Source organism: Harpia harpyja, chromosome 3 (assembly GCF_026419915.1).
Source record: "Harpia harpyja isolate bHarHar1 chromosome 3, bHarHar1 primary haplotype, whole genome shotgun sequence".
NCBI lineage: Eukaryota > Metazoa > Chordata > Aves > Accipitriformes > Accipitridae > Harpia > Harpia harpyja.
Window position 1 is genome coordinate 71,472,608 of NC_068942.1, and position 25,786 is coordinate 71,498,393.

Genomic DNA, 25,786 nt, shown 5'->3' on the forward strand with positions numbered 1-25,786 from the left:
GAGAGCATTTTTTGATTCTCAAGCTCTACTTCAGGCAGCTCTACTTGGGCTTGTGTGCCCCAGCTGCTCCAGAAGATGGTCCCCAAATCCCCAGCAGACGGTGACAGGGTGATGCCTACTCACCCAGAGGGCTACTACCAGCCACCTGCACCCAGACCTGCTGCTTTTCTAGCACTGAAACATGCACAGCTGGAATTACTTAGGACAAATGAGTTAAGCTCATGGAAAATCTCACAGGAAAACTAATAGTTCCCCTGTCTGGTAATAAAGGTGAGTAAAACAAGCTTGAACAAAAATCTCAAATACCATTCAATGAATAAGCATATTGAATTAATGGATTCCAGGAAGAAAACCTCTACCCTTGTAACAATCTGCTTCTTGACACGCCTTTAGCTGGCAGTGAAGGATAACAGCTCTTCGGCAGGCTGAAAGAAGAAATTAAAACTTTACTTCAAAAATAATCTCCTTATCAACACCTCTTGTTTATAGTCTCTTCATTTTTACAGGTAAGACAAATCTTTCATTGTCTAGTGCAAAAGATTCACAACTTTTTTTTTAGTAGAGACACATCCCTTTTATAGGCTTGTGCTCAGCTAAATTTGGATATTAGTACTGCTAGTGAGAAAGTCTTCAATGCTCAGTATAAAAGAGGTGAACGATCCCATGTAAGTTTGCTGATCAAATTTAAGGAAGCATCTGCAAAATTAAGTATCAAATCTCTGAAGTACATCTTGCTTTTAAGTGTAGGTTGCAGCTGAGAAATATATCATGTATATTATGGAAGTTAAGTGTAAAACCCCAGATTTCTCAAAAGCACAGACTTAAGATAGCTTCTTAGATAGCATAAACTATAAAGACAGAATATCAGTGTAGCTCTATGCAATACATTCTAAGTAGTTACAGAGCACGGAAGAATTCCCGTGCAGCACTAGAAGATGTGCAGCCTGGTATAACTTGGTTAGCCACTACCCAATATTATGTAAGTAAATACAAGATGCCTGTCTCAGTAATCAGGCTACATAGCCAAGCAATGGCATGCTGGTCTACCAGCAGGAGGTCAAAGTGCAGTGATAGGTTTGTTTTGGGTAAATAAGGTCACTAGAAGGATGACACCTAAGCTCTAGGTTTTTAATTTAAGACCCAGTTACAAGATGCTTCTTGTTCCCCTGTCTGCTGGCAGAATTGCCCTGACCCCACTGAAGTTAACTTACAGTAGCTAAAGATAAGGTCCAGCAACAGATCACACTATGTGAATCTGCTTTGGATCCCACATAAATCATTCTGTACAGTTATCCAAGAAAACAACCAAGGATGCCTGCAGATTTGCAGCTACGTTTGCTAACACCAGCTGAGTATCAGAATCCCTTGGGCTTTCCCACATCACTTGCTGCAGGAGTCTCCTACAGCCAGGGTCTCCTGCGTTAAGCTGGGGATGAGGCGTCAGTGTCATAAAACAGTAGCACTACTGCTGAGCCAAATGCAAAGACCCCCTGAATATTTAAAGAGAGGTTTCAGTGGGTCTGAGACACGTGTCACTGAGCCAATTCCCGCTGCAGATTCACAGCACACTTGGGGACAGACACCCCTGCATCCTGCAGAGATCACGTAACTGAGGAGAGGACGGGAGAAGCGAACCAGCCCCGGGCCCTCCTTGCATCCAGAACAGCATCCTCTGCTTTCAGCCAGCCACGAATGCTGCCTGCCCAGCCATGCCCAGAGCTACCTGTGTATGTAACCCCCAGGCCACACCAGCCTCCCCAGTGCCTCCCAGGAACCACGTCCCTTTGCCTCCTGCACAAAAGGGTCATTGGATGCAGTGTCAAGCTCGCCTCCAGCTGCACCATGCTGCCCCAAAACCGTCTGTAACTGCAGATGGCAAACCTTTCCTCTCCCCTTCACATTGCCGTTGGAGGAGGCAATGAAGCACAGAGAAAGTTACTGCACTTCAGGGCCAAATCTCGCACCCTTTCATGTTTCCAATGATTTTTCAGACCGATGTGGCATCCAGCATTTCTGTCCCATGACGATGGTTGTTCCTGGCTACCGGTTGTCAGGCAGCAAGGGGACCCAACCCCGAGGCAATCCCGGAGGGGGACCCTCCGCCCAGCTCAGCCACAGGCTGGCCTGAGGTCAGTCAAGGTTTTCCAGAGACCAGAGATCATGGGCTTGCCCATTAGGGTGGCCCCTCCGCTTCTGCTTCCTGTTTTGGCAGACATTGGGGGGGGGGGGGGGTCCCTGCTACCATGATCTTTTGGAGGGGAGAGTCCCAGAGACGAAAGTAGCAGCCCCGGCGGGCAGGATGCCTGCCGAAAGGCACAAACTGGGAGAAGCATCTGCTCTCCAGCACTGTGCCCGCTCAGCCAGGTGCCTCCTTCCAGCAGAAAGGTTAGCCCCAGACCACGTCTGCTGCAGGGGGATGCCCCCATGCTGGGCCTGCATAGCCCCCCTGAAAGTTGTGCAGCCACAGAGGCGCTGAGGGTGGGCATCAGCAGCACCATGAAAGCTCATGGCTCACACTCAGCTTTAAGTCTCTGGACCATATTTTTGCATTTTGCATTAGACCACAGCTATCAGATATAAAACAGAAATCATCCCAGGCACAGTAACCAGGCACTGGGACCTGCTGCTTGCCCCACTCCCCGCCCCACAGCAGCTTCCCAGGAAAGGAGAGAGGAGGTACACTCTGCAGGACCACAATATTTTGATTTTCTGCCTCCAGGGCAGCTGCTTCAGCCCAGATCTCACCCAGAGGGGTGCAGAAAGGCCCCCCACACCCATTGCTGTCACCCAGGCATCCCCTGGCTGTCCTCCAGCCTTCCCCTGCCGTGGCAGCACGGACGCTTCCCCAGTGTAACGGGCTCACCACACCTCCACGGCCAGGGATGCAGGTGCCTAGGAAATCAGGGACAGAAATCAGGAAGACAAATGTCCCTTCTGCAAGTGGAAGATACAGGTTCAGAGGCTTTGGGGTGAGGAAGGGAGCCTGTGTCTCCCGGTGCCGAGGCAGGGACTCAACCTGCTGTACTGAAGGTGCTTGATGATATTAGTGGCTCCTGGGAGCGAGCCCTGCTCTGGGGAAGGCGCTTCGCCTTGGGCACAACGCAGCACCCCGATACGGCCGGCTGTGCTTTCGGGCACACACCTCATCCCTGCCAGCCCGCCCGTGGCAGTACCCTGCTCGGGGAGCAGAGCTTTTGGAGGCACCTGCCCCATCCCTAACGGTGCCTTCCCAAGCCTGCAATGGGACACATCACATATACAACCCCCCGCGGCAGCGAGGCCTGGGTGCCGCCGTGCCCCATCCACCGGTCCGGCAGGGCACGACGCTGGGGCTCAGCTCCCCGGCAGGGACCAACCCGGGGCAGAAGCCCCCACCCCCGGGGCCAGCCGTCCCCCCGTCCCCCCGTCCCCGCTCCGCGGGGACTTCTTCTCCCCCGTCGGAGGGGATTTCTCGCTTCCCTTTGGCTTGAGCCCATTTGGGGAGGGGAGGCGCAGCCGGAGTTTCCCCAGCCAGCGGGCTCCCTGCGCGGCCGGGTCTCCGCCTCCGCGCCCTCCCCTTATAGCCGGGCTGCCCCGGGGCTCCGCAGCCAGCGCCGCCCGCCGCCGCCCCGCCAGCCCGCCCGGGAGCCGCCGCCGCCGCAGAGTAAGTCCTTCGTGCCGCCTGTCCGTGCTGCGGAGCTCGGGCCTTTCCCCTTCCTTCCCCGTAGGGCCGGTGTCTCTCCCGCTTCTCCCTGCCGGCTCACTTGTTGCAAGGCTAGCGAGCATCAAGGCTCCCTGTCGGGTCCGAGAGAGGGGAGGAATAAGTGGAAGGTGCTAAACGATGGATTCGCGGACAAAGATTTCAGCCCCACCTTGTCATTGCCGGAATAGAGAATAAATCGAACTGCTGCGAGACGGACAGCAGCTCCAGACACATCCCGGGGCTGGGGACGGCGAGAATATGTCTGGCAATTGCATTGACAGCTGCGTCCGATTTCTGTTGCTTATCCCCCAAATTTCAGGGCACGAACACAGGCTGCGAGCAGTGATTCCTGTTGCTGTCCCCCCGACCCCCCCAACCCCTTCCCCAAAAGCTGGACGTAGGTCTTGGGCACCGAAGCATCCTAAACCCAGATCAGGCACTGGGATCCAGGTTCAGCGTGGCACTTCCCGCCCCCTCCTCTTTGTCTCTGTTCGGAAGGAAGTGGTTTTCTCCCAAATCACAGGAAAATAATTGGGTTATGATTCACTCAGCCCCATGGCACTGGAAAAACACCATTTCAGTGCCTGGATCCTGGATGGTCCCAGGCAGCCCCTGTGCCCTGCACCCTGCCAGGGTCACTGCACTGAGCTGGTACATTTCTGCATTGCCATGCTCGCCATTTTGTGACTATTTTTTTTCCTAGTCAGGGAAGTCCCACTGCCCCTAGGACCTGCCTTTTCCCAGAGCACTGAAGAGCCTGTCAAAATTCCCTCCTATCCTTGGGCAGCCGCCCCTTATCCACTGCATCAGGTCTGCAGGCACAAAGTGAAGGGTTCAACCTCAGGGTTAGGATCCTCAGCATGTTTAAAGTAGGATTTCTTCTTGAGGCTGCTGCAAAGTAAGGAAGAGACTTTCTGTGACTGGAGCATATGGCTGATCTAGAAGCCGTGGTCCCTCACCATCATACCCAAGTTCAGAGCAGAAAACCTGAAGAAACAGTCATTCTCCAAGGCATTCAACTGCCTGCCCCTGCCGAGGGACTTTGAGGCTTGCCAGTTCCGATAGAGCCGATCGAATGGGAGCAGAGAGCTTTGGAAAACTCAGGTTTGGGTTTGCTTCAGTCACCCTCTCTGTAAAAAGAGGCCTGGAAAGCCAGAGAGTCTGAAAGTGCTGGCAGAGGCGAGCGCTCCAGGAACTCTAGGTCTGGCTCCTGGGGATTTTGTGTGTCTTCTCAGTCACTGTTAGCTCTAGCAGTGAACTTTGCAAATTCCGGGCCTGAATGCAGGATTTTGATTTGGGAATAGTAATATGAAAACAAAATCCTAGACGGCAGCAGCTGATTTCTCTTTCAGCAGCAGCAGTTTAAAATTATACTGCCCAGATCTGAAGTGAGAAGTAAAAGGAGCATATTACACTGCGTTTTCTCTGTTCTTTCCCAATAACAATATCTGTGTGTAATTTTCTCTTCTCTTTCGCTATTTGAAAAATTCTCACTAACAACAGGAGGCGCTGGTTTACAGACCGTTTTCAGTTGTGCTTCAGCAATTTAGGGAAACCAAATTCTCATTTAAAAATGACCAAGGCACTGAGTAACTCTATCTACACTGTTCCCCAGACAGGTGGTAACACGGTTTAGTGCTGGTTTAAAGCATCTCGCACCAGGTGACATGACTGGGGATCCTCTGCCTGGTCTGCCACTGCCATTCCTCTAGGTCCCTTGGGTCCTCCATCACCCCCAGCCCCATGGGGGTGCCTGGCACTGCTAAAGCACATGGATCGAGTACCCCAGGGAGGCTCTGCTCCTGCCTTGACTTCTTTGCTGGAGACATAGGTTTTGTTTCCCCTCGGCTTTTGACCCCATTAGGAGCAGAGCTTGGCCACCATCAAGGTGGTGTTGGACCACATGGGGTGGTGGGTGTCCTGTAGGGGTCCCCGGACAGGAGCATGGATTTGAGCAGCACAGTAAAATTTCAAGGTGGGGCTGTTGGTGGCCCAGCTCATCTGTGGACTGTGATTTCCCAGGCAGAGCCAAGTGAGAGCCCCCAGCTTCATGGTGTCTCCATTCAGTACCCAATCCAGCTAAAGAGAATTGATAGGAAAAAACCCACCTCCTAGGAGGGCTTCCCAACTTGCAAAGATTAGGGCTGGCACCTCTGTAGACTCTTTGCTTTGATTTATTAGCAGCTTATTTATGTGTCACTGCATAGTCTGAGGTACACTGAACTCAGACTGGCTGCACTGCTTTGCCGCTTCAAAAGATGGTTTGACCAAGTGCAATTTTCTCATGTGAGCAGAGGTGACCCCACTTCCGTGGGGAGCAGGTGGGGGGAGAAAAGGCTGATGCAAATGCAGAGAACAAACTTTGCTAAATAACTCTGGATTTCTGAGAGGCTGTGGGAGTGGGGGGGATTTCCATTAAAACAAGATAAATCCCTGTGACCTAGGATGTCAGCAGGCTGGAGAGGACTGAAAATCCAAACAAATGCTTGTTAATACTGGCAGCAGCTCAGGAAAAACCAGTCAAGAAAAAGAACAGGAAAAAAATTCAGAATAGGGGTAATTAATAAATCTCTTTCCCTGAGTGCTCTCTGGCACACCATGAGCCGCCCCTCACAAATGAGCTTACTCCTAAGTGTGCGGTTGGAAAGCCGTTTCCTTCAAGGAGGAAAAGGAGAAAACAGGAAGCCACCATGCCCAGAGTCTGGGTTGTGTCCTGTGTCGTGGCTCTGCTCCAGGCGTTTCCCTTGCCCTTGCTGCCCACCCTGGAAAAGCTCCAGCCTGGGCGTACACGCCATGATCGGCACCATGCGGAGAGTTCGCTGGGTCCCTCTCTGGCATGCCAGCAGCCAACAGCACCGCTGTCCTAATGGTACAGGGCCTCTGTATAGGGTAGCAGAGGATGCTATGCGAGCTGTGCTGCTCTTCTGGTTGGAAACCGTAAGCTGAATATACTACATCAAAAATAATTGGAGCTGAAGACTCCCCTGGCTCAAACTATAGTGCCACAAAATAATAATGAGGATGGTGATGATGACGATAACAGTAAATTAACAGTAAATTAGTAATAATAGGGACTTGGGATCTATGTCAAGTCTTGACCTTAAATCATTACATTTCCCAAGACTTGAATTTTAGCTCTGTGCCTGGGAAATGATTCAGCATTTCCCAAAGCGTTAACTGCTAAAATAATTAGAAGCCTGCTGGAGTTTTAACAAGCTTTGATTTGTGAGCAGAACACAGGCGTACAGGAGCAGCCCATGGCCATCCGAGCCAGAGTCGAGCTCCTGGCATGTCCTGTCTGCCGCAGCGGGCAGGAGCGGATGCTGGGGAGGGCACAAGGAGCAGTGCTGGCACAGCATCTCCCGCCCGTGGCCTCCAGCCGTAACCAGTGCCATCTCTTTTTAGCTGAGTGTTTCTTGTAGAAAGTGGGGGGGGGGGGGTTCTATAAGAAAGTTTCTTATAGGAATTTTCTTATAGGCGTTTGTTACAGTAAGTGGTTGGTCATCTAATGATAAGAGAAGAGATGGAGGGGGAGGTTTTGGTACTACTTGTCATAAGTGTCTGAGGCTGCATTTCAAGGTAGAACTGGGAGCTGGAGTTTACTGGTATTTCCTGCTGCAGATACAAACATATGCAAACAAGCAGTGGCAAACTGATGAATGCTGGGCGAACATTCAAGCTGGCCAAATATGAGTGAGCATGGTAGCTATTGCACTGACAGCCTTACTCAGATGTTTAACTCCTTCACTGTTTAGTAGCTCAAGATGAAAAAGCACACCCTAACGTGCCAATATTGCCAACAGTTCATATGCTGCTCATGTGCAGCCCCTGGACAAAAATGCTGGAGCTGATATTATCTTTCTTCTAATTCGGCTGTGGGACTTCTTTAGGCAGGTCAGGGCATAGGGATGCGCTGCAGACGATGGCTCGGTGCGCTCTGCAGAGGGACCGCAGGGGCTCACCCAGGCTGCAGCCCCCGGCAGCACATGCCCAGCTACCTGCTTCGCTCCTGGGCACCGCCAGCCCCTGTGCCTGGCCCTTTCAGAGCATTACCAGGACAAAGTTCTGCCAGATGTTAAAAACTAGGCTTTTAACCAGCTTAGTCTTTCCCTTACAGACTCTTCTATGTGTAGTGTCATTTCAATGGTTTTCAAAGATACATGACATTCATCTTAGTATTGAAGAAGCAAAACCATTTTGAAATCCACCTTTCTGGCTGTCATTCATCAAAACAAAAGACTCTGAAAGTCATCTTTAGCTATAAGAAAGGGAGAGGTACTTTCTTTGTTTAGAAACCAAAAAAAAAAAGGAACAATAAATGCTTTGTTTGGAATAATAGGAGAGAGAAGAAGGACTCGGCGGCTGAGTCTGTGCTTGAATAAACAGGAAGGAAGGGATTTGGCAGAATGACTCTAAACACAGCATTGTATTGGGAAATGCAGGCTGGGAAAATAGCCCTACAAAAATTAGGAAAGTCCCAAATGCTTATAGAGAAAGCCTGTTACCATGATTTTTTTTTTTTTTTGTAATGGAAAAGTAACAAAAAGGAGCTCATTTCCACCGTTTTTAGGATTCTAGTGGGGCATCCTGACTAGAGTAGCCAGAGTGAACCGCAGGGGGTTCTCCTCCCTCCCCGCCCAGTAAATGTGCTAGGGGAAGAAGTGGGTGCGTAGCTTGAGCCATGACTCACTGCCGCTGGGCAGCTCTGGTGCTTGAGCCCCCTTCGCTCGCCCGTGCAACCGACCCCGCAGCCCTGGGAGACAAGGGCTCTGCTCAGCAGCAACCCAACACAACGACCCAGCGCAGCAACCCAACGCCTCTGGCAGCCACTGCCGTCCCGCTCAACCATAGAAGAACCTTAGGTTTACCTTTGCGCTTTGTCCCAGGTCACAGACCACCAGTGTAGCTGAGAGCCAGCCAGACTGTGCACACACACCCCCCTTTCTCTCCTTCCCGAATGAGTTTTCATCTTCATTGTGTTTTAGAAGCAATAGCATTACTAATCCTGAACATGACCTGGCAGCCGAAGCATGGAGAAGGAAAGCTTTCAGCCGTGTCAGGCTGTAACTGCTCCACCTGGCTGCTACCACTAACCTGATGCGTCGGAACTCTCCAAGCTGCCGGGAGCCAGCAGGAGCAATCACAATTAAAACGAAAACCACAGTCTTCCAACCGGTTTGCCCAGAAATAAGCATTACAGTTTGTATCAGCGTGATGCTTATCAACAGTATAAATTTAACAAGGGTATTTGAAGATCATGCCATTGTGGCCTTATAACTGAAGCCAAATTCTTCCTTTATTTAAAGCCTAATTCTTCTGCCCTTACGCAGTACAAGTAAGCCAAAACTTGCCTGACTTCTTCATACAGAAGTGCAGCGGTCTCCCAGAATGTCACTTAAAAAAAAGTGTTGTTAGAACAAAGATTGGAAACTACGAGTCACTTTATTTACAATAATTACATAGTTATAATCATTATATAAATGAATAGAATTATGCAAATAAATATATAGCAATATATTAAATGATACATGTACATAAATACTTCTAAATATAAATTCTAAAAAGATGTTGTTACAATAACAAATTTCTATTGTTAATTATTTGTAGCGCAGGAGTGTTGGTGGTAGAGCAGGACTCTGGCAGGATAATGTCTGTTTAAACAAGGCTAAACCACCCTGATCCTCATGCCTTGTTCCTATTTCCCCCTCAGCCAGACGAGGACTGCTCTGGACATGCAGCAGCCCTGGCACCAGTTTAATTTAGCAGCCCTGGCAAAAGTCCAATCTGGTTAGTCCCTGCTATCAGAACCTTACCCCCTCCACCCCCCCATTTCACTAGCATTTCTTTCTGCACAAGCCACGGCCCGCATTACAGGCCCACATTTCAACATAAACAGATGGGACAACAATTGCTCCTAGGTATTTGAAAATACCCAAGTCACACTGAAGTTGCAACAAGCTGTGCTGAAGTTGCCTTGTCTTGGGATGCCGTAGTCACCCTGGGACCGTTTTGAAGATGAGATTACGTAGACTGTGAGTGGGTTTGAAGGGTCTGAATGCATCCCTGAGCTTGTGTCTGCCACCGTAGGGATGCAGGCAGCACGTAGAGCATTGAAGCCATGCTTCTGACTGGGATTTTTGGGCCTAAAGTGATAAGCCTCATGATGCTCATATCAGGAGATACTGCTGTGCTTCCCACATTCCCATCCTTTCAACCATGTTTTTCACATCCCTAATGTTTTTGAACTCTCAGCCACCTTCTTTTGGAGCTCTCCTCAATAAAGCTAAGGATTTTATTACTGACTTAAATGGGGACACATTTAAACCAGCAGGACTTGTGCTCAGCAAAGACTGACGCATACCTGGCTTGGTAGGCTCATCTCATTTTCATGCTGTAATTGCAGACTCATTGTGCAATAAGCTAAATGGGTGCTTCCACAAACAGATCTGCAGCCAAATGAGCAGAGATCAGAAAATCAGGCCCTGAGGAAGGTGGGAATTAATCCTGATGCCATATAAAAGTATGGGAGTTTGTGGTTGCTTTGAATAGCCACAGGACGCTTGTCCCACTCACCCACATCATTCGTGTGCAGCATCCATGCTCACGTCCGTACTCCCACAGCATCCCGTGGGAGAGCCCTGCTCTCCCGTATCCAGACAAGCTCAAGGTCTCCAATCAGGCCATCTGAATCACCCTTAAAATCACTCATCAATTTTCTCTAAGTTATTTATTAGACCAGAGAGCTGCTTCCGTCCTCTCAGTTACCTGAGGTGACGTTGCTCAGGAGCAATCCTGCAGAGCTGTCCTTATACCAGACAAGTGTAGCGCTCCCCACACAGGGACAACTCATTCCAGCATTTGGTTTTTTTAGTGGGAATACACCTTGCCACATTGTGCCGTGGTAGTTTTTATGCAAAAACTGTTATAATCTGACCAGTTCTTTCTGAAATTTACAGGCTAGAAGGAAAATGATGAAATTGTTACCTTTTTTCCAAAGTGGTCCTATTGGAATACGCAATGGATCAGAGGGTTGCATTGGTGCAAACAGGCAGCTTGAAAACCCTTCGACATCAGTAGCTGAGCAAGTCCCTGCCTGTCCTGAACCTTCTGGAGACGAGATCTGGTCCAGGGACCAGGAGAAGATGAGTGAAAGGCCAGAGGCAGCCTGCAGACCCTCACGTGCATCTTCCATCACGAGCAATGGGAGCTGCACCTCTGCTGGGGACAGCCCTGAAAAGGGGAAGAAAGGAATAAAGGGAATCCTTACGAATGCACTTAAGAAAATGAAAAAGATCAAGCCACCCAGTGGTAAGTGCTCCTCCATCCTCCTTGCACCACCTCATAGGCCATAGTTACCTCTAGAGGGGCTGCACAAGGTGGAGAATTGTCCCCTTGAGAAACAAGGCCACCAACAGACTGAAGTGACTTGGCCAAGGAGCCTGAGGAAACATGGGTTGAGGGAGACATGACCTCAAGTCCTAGTCGTTTGGTACCAAGGGCACACTCCTTGAGAAACTGCCAGTTTGCAGGTTTTCTGTCCAAAACGAAACTTATTTCTACCTCTCATGGGGGGCACAGAGATCTGTGGGTGGGTGAGAAACCAAAGCTTACCTCTCTGCTCTGTTCCTCCATGAAACTACCACCCTGTGAAATCTCCTCTTCCCTCAGGGACAGCAGTGAGCAGCATGCGTAGGTCTTTCCCGGGGCTGATATATAAACATACAGTTCCTCCAGTCATGGGCACTGTCCCTGCAGGGTGCTTAGAGAGGTAGAAAAATATCTGCTCAGTGAAACCCAGAACTGGAGATAGAAATGTCCTTCGGCACTTCCAAGGCTCACTTGCCACCTCAGGTGACACATCTTGTTACCTGATTCATAAACTTAGCAAGCTATACCTTAAAATAAGTTCATTTTTTAGTCCTACCTTCTTTACTGGGGCCTCTTAAAAAGTCTCACTGATTTAGTACAAATTATTTCATTTCCAGGCAAGCCTTTACCTGGCTAGTCGGCATCTCTTTCTCCATGTGTCAAATGTTTTCCCTAACTGGTGGTTTTCCGTCTCGGCCTTGAATTTGCTCAGCTAAATGAACCGAGTCTGCTGAAAACAGGCCCTTCGTGCCTTTGTTCTGACTGCCACGTTTCCCCATTCCCAATGTCTTGTTTTGAAATAAGGCAACCAGAATTGCAGAAAATATTCCAGATGAGATACCATCGATGCCGGGTACAATATGTTACTATTTTCCTATCTTAGCTGGACTTTCCTCACTGGATACATCCTGGGGTCATATCTGACATTTTCACCATCATCTCACAGTAACGATTTACTAATTCTCCAGGCATCTCTCTTCTTCCTCCATCTCAGGCTGATTCACATCCAGCCTGCAGCAGAAAATCCTATTTGTTACTAAGTAACCTTTGTTCTATTGAATTTGTATCTTATACTTTGTGCTATTAAATTTCAGCCCATTTACTATTCAAGTTATCCCATTGTTCCTGTATCACACACCAAGCCCTCAGTTTCGATAATGTCTCTGAACTTTGTGTAATCAGCAGATGCCAATAGGGCACTCCCAGCTTTTGTGCCACAGTCTCCAAGGAGAATATGAAGTAAGATGAGTTTCATGAATAATGTAAGCTTTCTCCACCCAGGGTTCTCCATACAAACCTTACACACCTAACAAAACTTATTCTGGGGTATAACTTCTCCAGTTTAACTAATAATTTCCCAGATTGCACCATATCGAGTAGTTCAGATAAAATAGTTCAATTGTATTTATCTTGCCTGCTAAATATGTCCTCCAAAAATATTTCACAGGTCAGATTGTGCCAACCTATTTCTGGAACACCCATGTGGTATTTCCTCTAGCACATCTTATTTAGCTACATCTTTCCATCTACACTTTTTCTAAAGCCATGCTTCTGACTTGAGGTCATATTAATGGGAAGGGGGATAATAAATAAATAGATAGATAGATAAATAAATAAATAAAACTCCACAAATCTAAATTTAGGGAAAAAAATACAGGTAGCTCATGAATAGCTGTCCATATGTAACACATTGGTGATGGGTATTTAAATTTCCGTTTCCCCACTTAGAGGCAAGCTGGAAATAACCTGATATTTAAATAAACAGAAGGATTTTCTATATGGTGAAGGAGCCTAAGATCTAACATTATAGAATTAAAAACATTTTTTTAAAAAAGTATTCCAGAGCCATCATTTTTTAAAAAAAAACAGAAATTCAAATCTTCACTACTGGGTAAAGAAAGGCTGTTCTTTTTTCACCAGTCAAACAAGTCATGGAACTCCTTGAAGAGCAAAAGCTTTGTGATGCTGCTCAGCATCTGATTGTCCTGGAGAAGAGCCTGTCTAGCAAAAGTGAGGAGGGACTGAACATCAGCCAGCAAGACGTTGAGTCCGTCTACGAAGTTCTGAAGCACAAAGTCTTCAGCATCTTGAAAGACTCCATACTGCTAGCAAAAACAAACCCAGAACTGCTGCAGCAGGCTGTAGAGGTACTGAAAGAGCAGGAGAAAGAAGATCAGAGCTACACGTCAGAGAATCCACCTGACCAAAACATGCAGTTTAGACCTAGAAAATGGAAAGACCTTTGGATGGCTACAGTAAAGGAGTCAGTAGAGACTCGAATGAAGGACACAAGCCATACTTCTAGAACTGAGAACCTCTCCACAGTTGGCCAGAACCTCCTGCACATGGGAAAGACAATGAAAGAAGATTTGACAGTAGTTGTAAAGTACATTAAACAGCTTTATCCCCCTGAGTTTAATGTGTTCAGCACATATGCAGAACTCTACCACAATTATTTTGCATCCCAGGCAAAGAAAAATGCTGAGTCTCACCTGGAAGACAAGGATATTTACCTTCTCCTCTCATGGGTGCACAACATATATCCAAAGTAAGTGAGACTTTTACACGTTTACCCCTGGTGATCAGCACAGGTTCATTGACTGCAAAACCAGGCATTTGCTTGATTTATGAATCACTATCACTGCGATGCAGTCTGGCACCTGGCTAGGTTTTGGTGTCACTGGCATCGTGCTGATGGCCAGGACAGTTGGAAGGGACACACTCAAGGAAGCTAGTCTGTAAACCATGGGCTAACCCCACCATTCAGGCTTCTGGGCAACAGACATACACACAGATGTTTAGGGCTTCACTTCTGGCGTAAATTGGACAGGTTCATTGCCCTGATCTCTATTCCAGTTGCAGACCTGAACTAATTCTTGGAAAATTTGGGAATTTCAGCCCTCTGGACCAGACAGCAGCCAATAAATAGAACAACCTGAGATAACAATTATCCTGGGCATAGAGGGTGTTGCTTAGGTGTTACCCGCAGTCTATGCTCTCCTCCCAGTTAGGCAACCAAAGGGTGCATCCCTGTGAGAGGACATCATCAGCCAAGGGTCACCCTTCATCCTCACAAGCCCTGTATGTTATAGAACTGAAAATATTCCTTGTTGTGGCTTATAGTACTGGATGGAGAATTGAGAGCTCTCATTTCTTAGGTGAAAACCAGTAAATACACCAGCAGTGTTTCTTCTGTTGTTCTAAAGCCATTCAATCTTCACCTCCACTTTTTCCTTCTCATGTTTCACTGGCAGAGTATAATGAGTCAGTGTTGATGCTGGAAGTTTTCCAGAGCCAGCGCTGTGCTCTAGGTCAGGATATTCAGGCCTGAACCAGCGTGTGTTTGGAAATCAGTAGCTGCGAGGAGCACGGCTCAGCCACAGCAGCGCAGCCTGGTACTGGGGACGGTGTTGGCCACGGCAGCGGCTGCTTTGCAGTGTGTTCCCAGAGACCACATCCAGGTGTCTGCTGAGGGACCACCGTCTCCATAGCTGGCAGTGAAGGGAGCAGCAAGGAGGAGGAAGAGGAGGAGGAGGAGGGTTGCACAACAGCCTGGCCCCAGCTTCCAGTGTCATATCAGAAACAGCCCATGTGTGGGAAGCACGGTGGTGTACCCATGTGGAGCTGGGTGATGTGCAAACACGGGGCTCAGGCGATGTTCAGGGTTATTCTCTGCAGCTCCAGAAGGAGAGGCTGCTTCCAAATCAGCCCCCCCAAACCAAGTGCTGGCCTGAGCCACCCACGGCTGGCAGGTCCCTTCCCTCAAAGCTGCTCAGGAGCACCTGGCTCAGCCAGCATGTGGTGGGGACATGACAGCAAGATATGAAACCACCCACTGCATTCCCAATTAGCCACAAAATGCCAGCTTTTCATCTGACCACCTCTATAGATGGAGAGAGGTCGTGTCCTGGGGCTAGATGCTTCAGGTCCCCCATCCCCACCAGAGCTCAGTGGCCGGTGCTCAGGAGCTCGGCAGAACATGACTCCATTCTCCAGCATTGCTTGGGCTCCCACCCTCACAGGTCTCACCCCGGCACAGATTCAACTCCTCCGAGTCCTGCCTGGACTAAGGACAATGTACATTTCCATCTGTTTTTTCACTGATAGCCTTAAAAAGCGTCAGTGATTTTCATCAACAGCTGTCTTGCATTACACTGCCCTTGGAAAATGTGATTGTTTGGCTTTTTCATTCCAGAGATATGAGAAAAGATCATGTTTTAGCCGAGGAGTTGGAAAAAGTTAAGCTTGGAAGCCTTTTGCCATCAAGTCTGAGCAAAGAGCTTGAAAAGAAATACCTTGACAGTGAAGAGGTGAGAATCTGTTCAGTCCCCCCTCTTCCCTTTACTACTCCCATATGACCCCTCAGAGGAGCTCTGACTTGTCCTGCACACATACTTCTCACCTGTGAGCCACACACCCTTCCAGAGAGAAGCAAAAGCAAGAATGCTATTGTTTCTTTTGGGGGGACAGGTCGGCTTGCTGCTAGATGGGACTTGCAGAGCGAACTTGATAGCCCTGTGAGCCATCAGAAAAGAACTGCTCTGTTCTTGCAAACCTTGTGGTAGGAAGGTGGGGAAAAATCCAACAACAAATCTTTATGGGTAATTTTCCGGTTATCTGTTAAATCCCCAGAGGGATTTATGCTCCCTCTCACAGATGATGGATTCAGAATTACTTCTGGTCTCTGCAGCAGTGCCAGACCTTGGGTGAGCGCAAAGCATACAGGTCTGGTCTTGAAAAATCTGTTTCTTTGATGGAGAATTGCCTGTTCTGCAGAACATAACAGTTGCTCTGTTTTTTGGATCACTCTTGCCTTAATGGAAACAAGAAGCAACTTTTACAGTACTCCCAGATCTTAGGGCTTTTGGCATTTTGGGCTGGAATTCCCAGAAAATGAGAAGACAAGTTCCAGGTTTAGCTGTAGCCTGTGATGATTTGCATATGGGAGTGGTGGGTGTGAGGGCTGCAAGGCGCATGAACAAGGCACCTGGAGATCAGAAATATATGCCAGCCACCGTACAGACCATTTCCAAAGCCTTGCTGCACAGTGTGCACACAAGAGGGGTTGGGGCAGAGAAAACCTGAGAACATTTTGTTTCACTTCCCAACGCTCGTAAGACATCAGAAGGGCTCATGAAAAGCGATTGCAAAACAAGGCCCAGAGGGTAGCACTGAGTGTGACACACAGGCAATGCGTGGCTGGGGGAATTTGGGCTCTGGCACACGTAGCTGCCTGTAACCTTCTTATCCACCGCTCCCCTCCCCTGCCCTCCAGACCACCACTGACGTGGTGGGGTGGCAGGCAGGGACGTGGATCTTGGTCTTCATTCCTACCCTGAAATATTCAACTCACTATTGCATAGGTGGATATTGTGAGGGGGTTGTCCTTGCTGCCGTGAAGTGGTGGGAAAGGCATCTCATGACAAAGAGCCTTAATTTCTCAGCCAGGGCCAAGGAAAAAGTCTGCTGAGCCAGACAAATGGTGGGTGGGCGAGTAAAACCTGCATAAGGCAAGAGCCGCTACATCCTCTTTGTGGTAAATGCTGTTGTTCTTCCTTCCCTAAAGGCTACTATCAAAAATTCACTGAGCAAATGTTTAGATAAAGAAATTCAAAGATGGAAAGAAGACAAAGAACCAGAGAAACTAAATGGGCATTTTCAGAGTGAACTACTAGCAATATTTGTTATCCAGGTAATACAGATATATATGAAAAATAAACAATTGCATCCTGCACATATTAGGCTTTGAGATCAACTATGGTCAATGCAGGAAAGCAGAACACCAAGTCGCTTGTGTAGGGCAGTAGTAGAGGTAGGTGGTACAGGGGAGCCCATACCCACGGTCTAGCACGGTCCTGGTCTACCATGTGCTGGAAACAAACTCCTCTATAAGCAAAACGAGCAGGAAAGCTGCCTTAGTTTCTCCCTGTGCAGTCTCTTCTGCACCCCCAGCCAACACCAAGCCACTAGGTGCTGGGTAATGTAACAGCAGAGAGACAAGAGGCAGGTTTAGCCGAGCGAGGAAGCAGCACGGTGCTGTTGCCTCGCTTGCTCCCAGGGAGAGTGTCACGGGCAGAGCGCTCCAAGTGCTCATGCCCTTTCCGCACGCTCAATGCTCTCCCTCCTCTGGCTGCAGAGGATTAGTAGAGTTTATTATTAAAAAATAAACCTTTCATATATTGAGATTGTTGTCCTTAAATTGTTTTTTTTAAAGCAATCATATGACATTCAGCAAAAAAAGCAAAAAAACCCCAGGTGTCATTTTCCCCATTTTCTCAGCTATTTTATAGCCTTTCTTTAACACTTTTTTCTTCTTTACTTCTGTCCCCATTTGAAGATGGAGTTCAAAATTGGCTTGAACCCACCAAACAAGTATAGCTGCTCTGCACGGTCCCTGGCTCAGTCGCAGGGGGGGGATGCAGGAGAGCTGGGTGCAGTTACCGCAGTTAAGGATCTGTAGCCTTTCTAACCAGCAAACCTGGCCTTTTTGGAGCAGGCGACATTTAAAATTGATCCTGTTTGTTTGTTAGAGTATCTACAGCGGCCAGAAGCGAGCCAAGGAGATCAGCGCGGCAGTGGGTGAGGAGCTGTCGGATCGCCTGTCGAAGGAGCTGCCTGCCTTCCTGAAAAGGTGCGGTAAGGCAGCGTCAGGCAGCGGGGCTGGCAGGGCCACCCGGGGCACGCACTCATCTGCCTCTCCTCTTCCCATCTCCCCTCCAGCTACAAGGATGCTTTTGAAGACTTTAAGGAGAAAAGCAAGAAGCACAGATACTACAAGCCTATACTGATTGCAAATATTAACAATTGCTGGAATTTTAGGTAAGGGTCCAAAAGAAAAGGCTTTGCTCCTTCCTCTGCAGGCAACGGACAACAATGTGGCAGAGGGGAGGTACTCCAGAGTGGGCAGAGGAAGGTCCATCTGCCGGCAGAGGAAGGTTTGGAGACCTCTGAATTTTTCTCTCTCTCTCTTTTGAGGACAGATTATTCTGACCTTGCTGATATTTCCCTGCAGAGACTACACAGAGAAAAACATGGCAGAAACGGACTACAACAAAGCCAATATCCTCAGCACTCTCGGCGACATTGAAAACAGCGGCTTTGATGTGCTGCTTCAACAGCTGTTTGCCCAGCTGAAGGTACCCTACCCATGACCCACACCCTCCTGCCCCATGGCACAGCCTGTGCCAGTGCTGGGAATGTTCTCCTGCCGTGCTATCGGCTGCCCAAATCTCTGATTGAAATGCAGCAAAGTTCAGAAGGGCATCGCTGCCAGAAAACTCAGGCTCACCTCTCCTTAAGCTGCTCCTCGAGCCTGCAGGCAAAATGGGCGCAGCTACATAGGCGTTACTGTGCAGATGAACGTAGAATGTGCTGATCACATCCAAGATAACTGCTGCAGGAGGGAGAGTCTAAACCTGCAAGAGTTTACACTCCAAACTGTAGGAAGCAATCACAAATGACATGAACTGCGATTACGCAGCTTTTGGCTTCTTCATAAAGGTGGCCTGAAAGGCACTTTTGGCTTCTTTCTTTTTTTTTCTTTTTTTTTTTTTCTTTTTTTTTTTTATATATGACACAAGCCTTTTAAGTTAAGGAAGTGTGGTGGAGGAGAAGGCGTAGGAGTCAGGAATGTTGAGCCACAATCTCTCCTGCTTTCTCTGTAGGGCCTTTTGGAAGGCATGACAGAGCAGGGGTGCTTTTTTTATTTTCATATTTATTTACTGTGGCCAAGAAAACTTGTGATTGAAAATGTCTCATAATGATTCATGTTTTTCCCTGATGGTTCCATAATTCTCTAATCAGACAAGATGGTATGGGCAAAACATTAACAATGTGGAAATAAAAAAAGCATCTCCAATATGAGCCTCTCAAGCCCTCAGTCGTCTTCATCATGAGAAACCCAGTACAGCCCCCTCTTCCCCTGTCCCTGTAAGTCATCGTCACATGTCCCTGCACAGGACTGCACACCACGCTGTCGCTATGTAGGATACTGTACATATAGAAATGCTAAATATACATGTGCATAGAATTTGTTTTGAGGGAACTAAGCAGATTTCCCTTTTTTCAGCCAATTTATAAGAAGTTTACAGAAAATAAGTGGGACTCCAGCAATGAAATTATGAATGAGATCATTAAAACCACCAGCAAACATATTTCAGACTTCCGGACCCTAAAGGACCCTTTCTACCATGTAAGTCCAAGAGAAATATTGGAGGGATTATGGGATGCCAAGGCTGCATTTTCAGCACTGATCCTCTGCGACTCGAGTTGCCTTGACCCGTATTAAGCTGGTGAGCTGGCCTGGCATCAGAGAGCCCTTTCAGGCAGGATTTCCATCAGCATGCAGTTTACTTAGATTAGCCAAATAAATCTCACTCTTCTCCAACAGAAGCAAACTCCTGTAGCTCTGCTGCAGTGTTTGCAGAGAAAACCACCCCTTCTGTAGAGAAAATGCTTTAGGGACTACCAAAAATAAGGCTTTATTTATGTATGGGTTTGGTTTAGCTACCCTGAAGCACGGATGCAATTGCATGGTTCTGTCTCATGGCTCCTTTGATTGCCCTAAGGACTGGAGGAGATGGATGCAGCTGGGACAAATCCCAGATAACTGAGCCACAACCACATTTTCAGTAGTGCTGGAGTATATATCAAACATCATTATATAAAAAAATCTTTGATTTCCTGCCTTTGTCTTTTTAGTAGATGAAACAAAATTATGATGTTTTATGTATTAGAGAGAGGAACAGGAGGAGCAGCATGAATTCCTGTTTCTCTGGAGTACTGTTACTTCTCTAACACACAGAGATCTTTTCTATGCTTTAAACTCTTCCCAGAAGGAAACAACACTTGGAAATTCCCACACTTCATTAGTTTGAGTACAAAGAAATTCTCGGCATCTAGGATGTCCCGTAACCAGTGGTGGGGAGGTTGGCAACTAGCACCATTCCCGATGTGTGATCAGCAGCAGGCATTTGGTGGGGCACATCTTAGAGCACCCAAGATGTTTTTGTCCTCCATCCACACACATGGCTTGTTTTGTCCCCAAGCAAAAGACAGATGGATGACCCCCCCTCTCCTTCCCAACAGGCTATCATGGAGAAGATCCACGCCCGTTTGGTTAAAGAGTACATCGTGAGGCTGCTGAAGAGGAAAGTCAGCCTGAAAACTCCAGCACAACAGCAAAACCTGGCCCAACACATTTCCAAGAATGCTGCTGACCTGGAAGCCTTCTGCACCAGCAATGTACGTGAGTGCTCGCTGCATCCGCAAGAGCACGGGGCATGGGCACACTGAAAAACAGGAAAATAAATTTTATGGGGCCTCTTGTTAAACTTTCCAACTCAGCTTAATTTCCTGGAAGGCAGGACCTTAGACAGAAAGAGGTCTCCAAGTGCCTGTGGGCAGGAAGGCTCCCCTGCCACCAGCCTGCCCTCCCCCGGATGGAGAGTGATTATTTCATCCTCCTTTGTCCCATGGACAGCAGTTGCCTTTTGAAGATTTATATTAATAGGGTCAGAAGATTTAGCTAAACACTGCACTGCTCTGGTTTCAGTACAGCTTGTGTGGAGTCTAGGTTTTGACTTTTCCCTCTCGCACTTGATTTCCCTCACTCTGCTGCTTTTAGGTCAGGCAGGGGCTGGCATGGGCAGTGCTGGGTCTCTGGGACACAAGAGTTTCCTCCTCAAGAGGCATGGCTGAAAGACCCCTCTCTGTCCTCTGAGAACACCTTCCTCCTTTCACGCCCCTAAATATGCCTGCAAAAAAGCTAAGCCAAGCCCTGTCCTCCACCATCCCATGTACATCTGACTGGAGAAGGAACAAGCCTGAGCATCACTCGGCGTGGGCAGGAGGTCAGCCAGCCGGTGCCTTGGGACATCCAATGACCAGAAAACAGGTCCAGTTGGGGCTTTTACCTGAGTGGGCAGGGAGAGGATTTTGGCAATGCCTGGAGATGCGAAAGGCAGGGTTGTGTGCAGAGCTGGGGGAGAGCAGCACGTGGCAGTGCATTACCTTGCCCATCAGACCTCACACACACACTGGGCAGCATAGAAACCCAAGGAAAGGAAAACGTGATTGAGGGAGGAGCAGAGAGAGTTTGTTGAGATGGATGCGGAAACCTCAGTCTTATGGCAAACCCTATACCACTTGCGTAAGAGGATTAAAAACCACCACAAAACTAATCCAATTTCTCCAAGGCTGGTCCAGGCTAGAAACATCACTGAAAACAGTGAGGCACCTAAAATCGCTGCCATGTCCTTCTCCATCACCAGGAAACAGCCTCAGGAGCTGGCTTGGCAGCACCCCTGGTGAAACACAGCTCCTGGGCTGGGTGGAGGTTTGCACCTCCACGATGCCCTGCTGACCGCTTTCTCTTCTGGCAGGGCTCTCAAGCCACGTGGCTGAATTCAGCGCTCCCCAAACTGGCTGAAATAATCCGACTTCAGGATTTAGGTGCTATTAAAATTGAAGTTGCAACACTCGCCACGACATACCCAGATATCCGGTAAGAGGCGCTGAAACAGATTTGCAAATACTCGTATGGAATTTTAGCTGAGCCAGGAAACAGTCAGATATGAGTATAGGTGAGGTTCATATAGCGTGAGTCTATAAAAACAGGTGGGGGCTGCCCGCCAGGCTGTGGCAATCCCAGTGCCATCGGACAACAAAATAAGATATTAAAAAAAGCCTATTTATATATTCCAAATTCTGGTCTGCTTTTCTCCTTTGTCTTGGAGATTCCCTACCCTACCCCAAGCCTCCTGGGATGGTGCTGGGTCCCATGTAGGATAGCCAGATGCCGACCTGGCATCTGCCAGGGACCTCAGTGCCATGGCGGGGTGGGGGCCATATCCTGGCACAAGGGACCAGGCACGTGGCGATCTGCAGGAGGAGATAACACCTGCCCATTTTTCTTCCACAGCAAAAGGCACCTGGAAGCATTTCTGTACATCAAAGCCAATTTGTCACGCAGTGAACTCAAAAGCATCCTGGGCTACTTGGCAGACAGCACAGCATCCACGCCACCCGGGGCCCCACTCTTCTCCAACATAAATGTGTCCTAGGCCAAGACACCCCTTGGCACCCGCCTTGTGCCGGACTGTGGGCTAAGCCTGGGATGGAGACCATCCTCTGGAGTGATGCACAGTGCACGCTGCCGCCTTTTCCTACGGAAAACACTTTGTCCTAATCTGGTGCTCAGCATCTTTACAGGAATCACTGTCCTCCATGCACAGCTGGGAAAAGGGGGCACCCGTGGGTGGAGCAGTGCTTGCAAGGAGCAGGGCTGCTCCTCACAGTAGTCACAGACTCCCTCCAAGGTCTCCTAGGTGCCACCACGTTCTCTGCCTGGACACTGCCCTGGTGCTCTGACCTCCGTCTACCTCACAGGGTGCCACGAAGGCCACGTCACTGGCTCCCCAGCTAGCTCAGACTGAGCACGTACCTCCTATGTAGCTCTTTGTCTTCTAAGGAAACAGAGGGAAACAAAAAATGAAGCCAAAATTTAGAGATGTTGGAAAAGTCCCCTGTGAGCGTGCTTGCACCCCATCGGCCTTCCTCTGAGCCAGGCAGGGGTGGCTGCATTAGGCTGATGGGAGAGGCACCAGGTTTCGGGTGAGGAGGAGCTGTTGCTCAGCCACGGCAGGGCTCCCGCTGTGCCCCTGCGCTGCAGCATCCCCAGATCTGGGGCTTGGAGTGGCCTTGGCTGCGCGCTCTGCCCCATGCAGCAGCGTTGCCCAGGGGCATCGAGGTTTCCGAACCGGCCCCGGAGAGCCCTGGCTGGGCCCCCAGCAGCAGTCCGGCCAGGGCAGCGTGTGCTTCCTTCACCTCTGTGAGGTGGGAGCGCCCGACCCCCCCGGCAGCCACCAGCTGCTCTGCAGTGACCCCATCCAGTGCATCTGCACTGGGGTGGCACCCCGCTAACAGAGGGTTAGGAGCAAGCTGCCTATTGGAATGGATCATGTGGGCTAAGCCCCAGCATCTAGTAAAGCACTCTGGATGTTGCTTAAGCCTTCCCTATTGAGGCAATGACTTTTCCAGACCCCATTAAAGTCATAGGCTTTGGGTGGGTGGTGGAACTGGTCTCAAATGCCATTAAAATGTATTGAGCACCCTGTATGCGTCACCATTTTCTTGCTCACTCTTTCCCCTCTTGCTGTGAGGTAGATATGATGTGAAAACACAAATGGGTCTGTTGTGAAACTATGTTTTGTTTTTACAGCCCAGTTTTTTGGGAAGCAAATCACTTGCCAAAACAACAATGTGTTTAGTTGAAGACCTTTCCCTTCGGTTTTTCTCTGTTTCAACTTTTGTATCAGGCTGTAGAAAGTCAGTCCGGAAGGGAGACACACAGTGACTGTGCAAACCATGTAATGTATTTATATGCATATGCAGTATACCATTGGTGTATTTTTGCATCCAATTTTTTTTTCTCAGTTAGAGATATTAATTTGCAATGTTTATATTTAAACAGTATTCAAATATGCTAGAAAAGTCACTCATTTATTCTGTCTCTGGCTGTTGTTTACTGTGTTGCCACATGTAGTCCTATGTACTCCTTCAAAGGGCCAATTCTTCCACTACTCCCAGCCTGCTCCGGTGAATGTCACCCACTGGTTCCAGGAAGGGAGCCTCTTACTGGACTACAGACAAGCTGGAAAAGCAGAGGCACCCTCTGTTTGTGCTGTGTATGGGTCTCATAGCATGGCTTTCCTTGCTCTCTGGAGCAAGGACTGCTGTGTGCACTGTGTTTATGGCATCTGGTATAACAAGGTCCAACACGTCAGCCTCTAAGCACTACTGCAGTCTCAGTGTTGAATAATAAAAGATATATATTTGACATACATCTCATCCTTACTGCTCTGGCATCCCCCTTTCTCCATCTCTGTTGTCTCCTCCAGTTCATAAGAGTCTTTAGCAGATGCAGCCCGCTAGAATTTGGCCCCAGCCGGCCCTGCTGGCCCCCTTTTACCCTCCTAGCAGCTGCTATTAAACCTGTGGCTATGCTGCTGTCCGCAGTGAGATGGACGCAGGAGTCCCCGGCCAACAGGTTATATGACAAAATTGTACACTGGGAGAAAAGCAGTGCTTTGGTTTCAGGCTGCTGCCTGGCCGTGGGTAATGCAAACCACCCAATCCTTCCATAAGCACACTCATGCTCACACAAAACTCATATATACACATAATTTAAAAACTTATTAAACATTATTTAAACACTTATCCCAGCTACAATTTAAGGCCAAATGCCAAAATGACTTCTAGCAGTGCTGAGCATTCATGACAACTGTCACCTATTGTACAACATTTTCTTTTCCAATTAGTGAAAGGTCATATTATTGCTATAAATAATTGCATTTTGATTTAGTGATCTGTTAAGGGCCTACAGAAATGCATCACACAAGTGATTACGCTGGTCTTTTAAAAAAAAAAAAGATTCCAGCTAAGTAAGTGCTCGAACGAAAAGAGTGAATCTATTTATATATCATAATTAGGATGGGTAGAAGAAAATGGTTTTCATACACATTTCATAAGCCATATGGAACTGCATTGTGCAATTCTCTTCATCCTGCTATAAAACCCCAGCTTTCAGCTCTAATGAGCCCAGGAAACTACTTTATTTATCTTCCTTTATGACTCGACATTTACAATGGCATTTATTTATATGTGGCATATTACACATAGCCAGGTACTTTCAGGAAGTTGCACGAATGTCTTCTGATAACAGTGTTAGATTAATACTTATAAATAGCACTCCTATAAACTAACTAAATAAAATTTTCTGAGGTCAGCGTGGCTAGATTTTCTTTATCATGCAACCTCTGCTGATGTTGATGTCTGCCCCTCCTTGGAAGCAGAGCGGATAGCCAAGATGAAAAAAATAAAATCAGCTTTATAAAACAGTTAAGAAAGCTGGTTGCGGTGGCATTGCCAGCTCTCCCAGTCGGTTGTCATCAGTGCCACCAGGACATCAGCCTGCAACAGCCACCGCATTGGACACGGACTGAGCTCACACATGCACGCACGCACACTCCTGGCTCCCTACTCATCCATCGCACCAGGCACTTCCATCATTTGGCAGAAGACTTGCAATTTGCAGTGCAAAAGACACAGGGATGCAAACCACAGCATATCAGTGGGTGGACTGAGGCATTACTCACCTCCCTTGCTCCTGCAGGAGCCACCTGCTGCACGCCAAGTTCCCGATGACACCTGGGGAACCTCTGCCCTTGCTGCAGGGGAAGCCAAAACCAGTCAGAGAGCTCCTGGGCTCCTCCCAAGTGTGAGCATGGTGTGAAAAAGTAGAAACCTTCTGTTAGAACCTGCTGAGAAACTTTGGGGTTTGCAGACCTGGAAATAAAATGTTAAGAAACCAGAAGGCCTGCAATTCTTCCCCTTTGAGGCTGGATCTTCTCACCAGGATCCCCTGAGATAGGACAGCACTGGACTAAAGGCCATAGGATTTATTGATGTACTGATTTTAAGAGAGACACACTAGACCAAAGTGCTTTGGTAATTGGGCCTTTCTGAATTCAGCCCACATCTCCGGGCGGACAGTCCTGGCTTCATTGACATGCACAGTGACAGGCACAGGTGACAGTTCCTCACCTACTAATTGATGTAAAGCAGGAAGAGTACATGCAGTTACATATTCACAAAGGGTGTGGCAGCAATTTGCTGACCTCCATTTGCAAATCTTGTATTTTGTTTAGCTGGTATGAACTTTAATAGGAGAAAACC

At 48.2% G+C, this 25,786-nt stretch overlaps 1 protein-coding gene across 1 annotated transcript; it reads left to right on the forward strand.

Moving 5' to 3' along the window:
* Window positions 1–3,593: 3,593 nt before the first annotated feature.
* TNFAIP2 (TNF alpha induced protein 2) lies at window positions 3,594–23,899 on the forward strand. The gene is made up of 12 exons (XM_052783260.1): window positions 3,594–3,643; window positions 10,639–10,990; window positions 12,971–13,598; window positions 15,246–15,360; window positions 16,617–16,742; window positions 17,581–17,681; window positions 17,771–17,869; window positions 18,063–18,186; window positions 19,119–19,241; window positions 20,138–20,293; window positions 21,433–21,554; window positions 21,972–23,899. Exons 2-12 carry the CDS (start codon window positions 10,651–10,653, stop codon window positions 22,111–22,113), a joined length of 2,076 nt encoding a protein of 691 aa, XP_052639220.1. The 5' UTR covers window positions 3,594–3,643; window positions 10,639–10,650; the 3' UTR covers window positions 22,114–23,899.
* Window positions 23,900–25,786: the final 1,887 nt, after the last annotated feature.